The 7,664-nt window shown below is 38.8% G+C and overlaps 1 protein-coding gene across 1 annotated transcript; it reads right to left on the bottom strand.

The window, feature by feature from the left end:
* Positions 1–273: 273 nt before the first annotated feature.
* Positions 274–7,464, bottom strand: LOC106900055 (serine/threonine-protein kinase Sgk3-like; the record flags this gene model as incomplete). Its single annotated transcript, XM_014962017.1, has 8 exons — positions 274–752; positions 2,817–2,903; positions 2,994–3,030; positions 3,235–3,347; positions 5,205–5,336; positions 5,436–5,519; positions 6,049–6,106; positions 7,415–7,464. Coding segments are annotated over 8 exons (669 nt in total), but the record flags the coding sequence as incomplete, so codon positions are not given.
* Positions 7,465–7,664: the final 200 nt, after the last annotated feature.

Consider the following 7,664-nt stretch of genomic DNA (forward strand, 5'->3'; position numbering starts at 1 on the left):
CTTGAACCCCTCCAGGGATGGGGCAGCCACAGCTTCTCTGGGCAACCTCTTCCAGTGTCCCCCTCTTTCAGTTTCAAACTGCTACCCCTTGTCCTATGGCTCCCCTCCCTGACCAAGAGTCCCTCCCCATCTCTCCTGGAGCCCCTTTAGGGACTGGAAGAGGCTCTAAGGTCTCCTGGGAGCCTTCTCTTCTCCAGGCTGAACAACCCCAACTCTCTCAGCCCCCTGAAGTATAGTAAGATTTTTTTTGTTCTAATGCTGCATCAAGAAGTGGAAAAGCTAGGAGAAAACCTGGGAGACTAAGTAAAAAAAGTATCTTAATTTTATTTCTTGCAGTATTTGGCATAATTTTACTCAGAAGTTGAGTTTTTTATTGGGTATTATCACTGTTGATCCAGTTCACTCTCACATTCCCTCAAAGCATGACTGATGTCCAGCAGTTCACTGTAAACCAAAGTTTTAGCCACCAAGAGGCAATGCAAAATCCAAAACAGGTACTATGTTAAGTAGGAGACAAACTGTTCATCCATTTAAATGGAGTATTTCGGTATTTTGCAGAAGTTTGCATCTTTAACAGCACTACAGGGTTACTTCAACATAAGAGGGGGGAAAGGGGAGGGAAGCAGCCCCTGCCCCCCACATTATTAAATACATACCAGCCCATAAAGCATTTCATAAAGAACCGCACCAAGGCACCACCAGTCTACTGTGTTGTCATAGGGCTGCTTCTTGATGACTTCTGGTGCAAGATACTGAAATAATACATAAAAAAATATTTTAGAGCATTACAGCAAACCCCTTCAAGAAAAGTTGCTTCACAGCAATTTTAAGACTGTTAAGTATTTGCCTTCTCCTTCAACAAACCTGGCAAACACTTCATCACCATCTGGTCATTTACCAAGTAGGACAGCACTTTTCCCAACTGAACCAATGCTTCCCACACACTATTGTTTCACCAAACTACTTTGCCACCTCTGTTATGAAACTTGGTTTACATTTCAGATTGGTTGCTGCACAGGCAACATCTCTCAGCAAGCTGGCTACTAGCCACACCTATTCTGCCACCCTAAGCCTGTGTGCTCCCCATCCAGTACATAAAAAAAATGAGAGAAAGTATTAATTCTGCCTCAAATCTATCATTACTGAGAAACTGTATGACCTACATTAAGTTTCACTGTAAATCTCGGTGAGGGTGTGAGTTGTGAGTTGCTAAATTAGAGATTCTTGTCAAATAGTCACTTGACTGAGCTGCGATAAACATCCAATATCATCAAACACTGAATGACAGTGCTAATTGGTTTCCATCTGCCTTGCAAGAAACCTACTCGGCGTCTCAGAGCTTGCCAACACAACAGCACGAGGACAGCCACTTCACAATATGAGACTCTTCTCTGTGAACGTGTAATATAACATTACTATGGCTGGATCATCATCCTCTCTGTCCTCATCTACAAGCACACACAGCTTCTAACCTCTCAAAACAAGAGAATGCTCACTTCTATCATTCCAGTATCCAAATTCTGATATTTAGTTTACAAACAGATGATAGCATTGTCCGACAAGGCACAGCCTGAAACTCACAGTTTAATTAGATCAGTATTTCTCAAACTTTCTGTCTGTGTGAGTGCCCTGTAACTCATGACCCCGCAAAAGCATGAAAAGCAGCTCAAGTATTTTAAAATCAACTCCTTACACTTTTTTCAATCTTTCACAACCTCCTTTGGGCTTTTCAGATGTTGGAAACCACCAAGTCATTCAAGTCAGTTTTAGAAACACTGGGAAGATCGTTACACTTTTCACTGGATTATGAAAGATTTGAATCAAAATCTTGGATTAGAAAGGCTAATGCACAACTGCTATGTTTAGTCTTGTTATATTTTAAGTACTCATATGAAGTAACAGCATTAACATCCCCTTAATGTTGTAATTCATGCAAGTCCAAAGTAAGTGTGACGACTAAGCCTCTGCACATCAGAAAAAAGCCCCGCAGATGTTCTCAAACAGATCCAGAGTTACCTATATTATCATTTCAACTTCCCAAAATATCCAACAAATACTGCTTCAGCTCACATTTACCACCTAGTTTTATGGATTCCCACTCAAATCATAATTAGGATAAGTCATCATGTGTTGCCACCTGCCTTTTTTTTTAATTTAGTTCAACTGTTTCAGCTAAATACTACTTCTTGCTCATCCTTCATTGTCTTCAGAAGCATATTCTGTAATTTATTCTGTTTATCAAATTATCAAAGCATCCTGGTATTTCAGTGAATCCCTTATATGTGTTCAAAGCTTCCAGATTTTACATTTTCCAGTGTGCTTTTCTCAGTCAGAAAATAAAATAATAGAGTTCAACAAACTCAAGTCAGCAAGTTCAAAATTTAGTGCATATGCAAAATTTGCTCAAGACTCCAAGTTATTAAGCCCCTATAAACTTACTAAAAAAATCAGTGGCAGGATATGGAAGTAGATTCATCTTGGCAAATCTGTTGTAGTTGTTCCACAAGCTGACTGTCCTGTGTCTAAGCCAGCAGTTAGGAGACACGGGAGGAAACAGTGTTTGAAAAGGGTTGGAAAAAGGGAGGAAGGAAGAGATGAGCTATGGGGATGCGGGTAGTAAGTAGGAATTGGTGAAAAGGACAAAGAACAGCTCTGCAGGAAGCTTGTATTTGGCTTGGTTTCGTGGAAGAGCTTGTTAAAAGAATGCAAATCTTCAATAGTATAAAATAGAGTATTTGATCTTCCAGTTACACAAATAATAATAATCAACAGTCATTAATTACTAGCCAAAAAACCCACAAAAGTGGTCAACATACTTCCGGTGTCCCACAAAAAGTTGCAGTGGTATCAGAAGTTGCAATCCCTTCTTTACAGAGTCCAAAGTCTGTCAACACAACGTGACCCTGTTGAAGAAAAGAGTGGCATTTTAAAAACAGAACATGCTTAACATATAGATGTATCATAGAAACCCCAAAATAATGTTGCATACTTACTAGTGAATCGAGGAGAATGTTTTCTGGTTTTAAATCCCTGTTAAAAAAAAATAAATCGTATTAATTCAAAATAGCACTCACTAACACAAGAGCTTCAGAGGCAAGGAGCTTAATTCTTCTGCTGAAAGCTTCAAGTTTTGGTGAAATTGTTATCTTCAAGTTTCTCATAAGATGATTTCATGTAGTGGGTTTTATTCAGTAATTTGTCCTGTTTTGACAAGGATACATTTCAGAAACTTACCTGTACACTATATTTATGGAGTGTAAGTAGCCCAGTGCACTGGCTATTTCAGCAGCATAAAATCTGGCTCTGTGCTCAGGAAAGGAACGTTCTCTTTGTAAGTGAAAGAACAGCTGTAAACACACAAAAAGTAAATAACATTATACACAACAAATCAGGTTAATAATGTGCAATTTTAACAGTAAAAAGTGGTTTCATTTATTTATTTATCAACTACAGAGAGCTTTCTGGCTTCAAACAGTTTGAGCAGATATGGGAGTCTAGCCAAAGATTAAATCATAAACATACAGATTAAGCCATCCTACCCATTCAACTTATAAGCATTTTAAGTAAAAAGAAATTTTCTGTTTACCACCTACAAAGTTTGGGGAAAAAATAAAAAGCCATCAGAGCTTTCTAAGCACTTCATTCAAATTCACAAGCTGTTTTGAACTGTATTTTAGTTTGCCCAGAAGAATGCCCAACTAAGTTGTGGCCAGGAATTCCAAGTAGAGCAAACCAGGAGTTTGCTAATAAAGTCTAAATAAGACAACAGTGCATTAGACAAGAGAAAGGCCCATCTTGTCCCAGCTCTGACACTTAAAAGGGGTCAGAACATCAACATCCTAAATTCTGACAGTTGGCCATGTGAATATCAACTAATATACCCCCAGTTCATCTCTCATCCTGGTTTCCTCAGCACACTTTATACTTGTCTGTGTATATTCAGCTGCAGTGACATAATAGGAAACCTCGAGATATGCCAAAAAACCCCTATTTAAATTCTACTCCTCCTCCTGTGCTCTTTCAGCTACCGGAGTTTTATCATCTACAACAACATCCTATCTCATCCTTCTTTCCTGTTCTGCTTTAAGTACCTGTAAGACCTTCTGAAATGTATACATTTTACACCAATAAATTACCAAATTGAAAACACAGCAAGTGACAAAGAAAGCTCTTCTTTAAAGCACGTAAGTTGGATAGCTTCCTACATAGGATTAATATTATTAGTCCTAAAGACTCTTGATTTTCCACAAAACCTTTTGAAGGAAGGGAAGCAACCTTTTATACCCTTCTCCTGTGCACTATTCAACCAGTTTATACCTAAGTTTCCTGAGCGCTCCTGGAAGTAGTGGGTTCTTTGAAAAGCAACAGCTCTCTAGTTGAAGACCAACCATTCCACAATATTTTATTTAAACATAAATGGAGAAAATCTATATCTTTCACAAGTTTTCCCCCCCAAGTTACTTAGTGGCTCTTCAGGTTCAATAGCATCACTTCAAGGGAAAGAATTCTGAGGATAAGGCTGTTTGGCAGGAATTAGACCGTGCAAAGCAACAGAATAATCCCAAGGTTCACAATAATATCAATATAGTAAATTCACTTGCCAGTTTTCTTCCTTCAGCTTTCAAAATACTACCATCTCAGCTAATGCAGATACAAGAGGAAAAGACAGTTTTACATGGTGAAAAGTATCAACATAAGATTAATTGGTAGTAAAGGTAAAATGATGCAACGGTAAAGTACAGTATTTCGAATCATAGAATTGTTGAGGTCGGAAGGGACCTTTCAGATCAAGTCCAACCATCAACCCAACACTAACAAAACCCATCACTAAGCCATATCTCTAAGCTCTATGTCTACCCATCTTTTAAATCCCTCCAGGGATGGTGCCTCAACCACTTCCCTGGGCAGCCCATTCCAAGGCTTAATAACCCTTTCAGTATAAAAATTGTTCCTAATATCCAATCTGAACCTCCCCATGCGTATATGTATCTGACAACCATGAATAAATTTGGGATTGAAGTTGTCAATAAGAGGAACAGGACCCATCTAGCCAGGTCCATATGTCTGTAATAACAGCAGATAATAACAGGATTTTCAAAATTGGGAGAATACTGCTAACAACCCATTGTAAAGGATCATTTCATTCCTCCCACCTAGAATTAGAAAAAGAGAGAGCCTCAAATCCAAATACAACCACCACATACCTCTCCTCCATTAACAAAATCCAGGACAAAGTAAAGCTTTTCTGTTGTTTGGAATGAGTAATGTAATCCAACCAAAAATGGATGTTTCACATTTTTCAAAAGCACGTTACGTTCAGCCATAATATGTTTTTGCTGTAAAGGAAGCAAAAGATCAATAAGTAAACAGGAACAATTTTGTAATTAAGGGAAAAAGGAAGGGAGGTGGGTGGAGAAAAGAGTATTTCTCTTCACCTCTTTCCTATTAAGGACGATTTTTTTCTGCAGCACTTTGACAGCATAGTATTTCCCGTCCAGTTTTCGTTTTGCAAGAAGAACCTGTGAAATTCAAAAGAAATGAAAAAAATGTGATTGCTGCAGTTCACATTCTATTGGTAACATTTTCATCATTTCAGCATAAATGGAAAGTGTTTGTACTATTTTTTGTTTTGCAGAATGTCAATATTTAAGTCACTTTTCAACGGGCTGTTGCTCACAGTGTTCCATAGCATTAGGGGGTTTGACAAACCAGCCCACACCAGCAAAGGGAAACGCAGGATTCGTATTCAGGTACCTCCCTTCCTCTCTGGGGGAAACAGAGGATCCCTATTGCTCTTAACGAGAAAGGGAAACACTCCCTTTTGTAACTCCCAGCAAGTGAGCTGGGCAGCCAGCAACGAATGCACCAGGGGAAAAATGGCAGGGATATAAAGCAGCAGCAACAGGGATCCAATCCGACAGTTCCTACGCCACCCCAGACTGACACCACTCCCAAAAACTCACACCAAATCTAGCCAAGCATCATCACACAGAAGACACCAGCCAGCATCCCTGCACCAGGAGGAGACACGGTAATAAGAAAGCTCACCTTGCCAAAGCTGCCTTTCCCAATAACTTTCAGGAAATCAAAGTCGGTTGGTTTCGCACTGAAAGATATTTAGGAAGGAGACAGGTCACCTGGGTAGAGATTACAAGCTTTAGAGCTGTACAGCAGCCTGGTGTAGCACTGGAGGTGTGATGTGAGAAGAACAGTCTGTCAGCACCCTCCTCTATTCTTCCTTCTACCCAACACCTAGACTTTTGCAGACTTTCCCTCAGAGACGACGACAATTCTTCATTTTGCAGTTCTATTTTCCTCCAGGGAAAAAGTGTTCAAATTGCATCCTTTGAGTTTATTTTATTTTGTAAGTTTAAGACGTAAAATGGGAGCAAGTCTGTTCTTTTATTCTTCGTAGTCTAGTTTGCCATTTTCAAGACTCCATTTCCCCATGACTTTTCCTGGAGCTTATTTTTCAAGCTTACAGGAGGGAAGGATGGACCAAATTCATTATCTGTTCTCTCTTTGTTTATCCCATTCTTCCCTCCATCCACTCCTCTCTCATTTTAAATTACAGCGAGAGGAGGGAGGCCCTAATGCCTTCCTCTTCTGTGCGTGTAGGTATGAACTCACTCTCAGTTTTTCCACTTCCCATATGACCACTCCTTTCAGTTATTTCCCAGGATTCCCTCACTTTTTCCCAAATACAATGCAGAGATATTTTTGTCAGCAAAACAATTATCCGTGTTTTCAAATTCCAAAACAACAGTTACATCACCAGACACCTCTCCATTTATCGCCCCTGAAGGGAAGTACTCTTAAATTTCATTTCTTACTGCAATCTATTAAGCATTTCCTCTTGTTAGGTCAGAACAAATCCATGAGGAAAGCTAAACCAAAATAGCAGTCATCTCCTAAATGAGAAAAGCACAGATTCACACAGAACTGAGACCAGAAACTCGACAGAAAACAACAGAGAAACCAGTTATGAGAGCAGTAATTAGGTTTCTGGTATCAACAAGCCAAGAGGCTCCTTTGCTGTGCATTAAAACAACCTTGTGTTCATAAACTGTTCACATTCTTAACTGTTGTGCGACCACTCCGAAGACAGAGAGGTCATCCTCAAGTATCCTACAGCATCCTTAAGCAAAAGACTAGCAGACTCTCAAAATCTGAAGGTAAAAAGGAAAAAAGAAAAATGTTTTAAAGGTAGTCGTTTATATAGCAGAGTGTTCAAGGTCTTGCTTCCTCTGGTGCAGTGCAAATCAACAAGTATCCAAAAGAATTCTTCATACTATTAACAATTACACTCAGCCTAATTTTTCAGGTTTTAAAATTAATTTAAATACATTTTTCTTAAAATAAAAATTTCACATTCAATTGAATTACATTTTAATTCAATTTAATTGAAACCTACTGAGGATTTCCAGATGGTCCCAAGTTGATATTCTGTGAGGTAGAGTTTAACTGTTGAGAGAGACAAAGAGGTTTATTTTTAATTATTTTTTTTTTTAATTCTCCCTTGTATTATTAACTTCAAAATACTAAATTTGCTCAAACCATACCTTCACACCTGTTATATTAGATTTTTCTAAAGAGATCTAACATCCAGATTGGGATCTTTGTAGGTTGAAATACCTGGCCATCATCACCTTGTAACAAATAAT

The sequence above is a fragment of the Calidris pugnax genome, unplaced genomic scaffold (genome assembly GCF_001431845.1).
Source record: "Calidris pugnax isolate Ruff unplaced genomic scaffold, ASM143184v1 scaffold1071, whole genome shotgun sequence".
In the NCBI taxonomy this organism is placed as follows: Eukaryota; Metazoa; Chordata; class Aves; order Charadriiformes; family Scolopacidae; genus Calidris; species Calidris pugnax.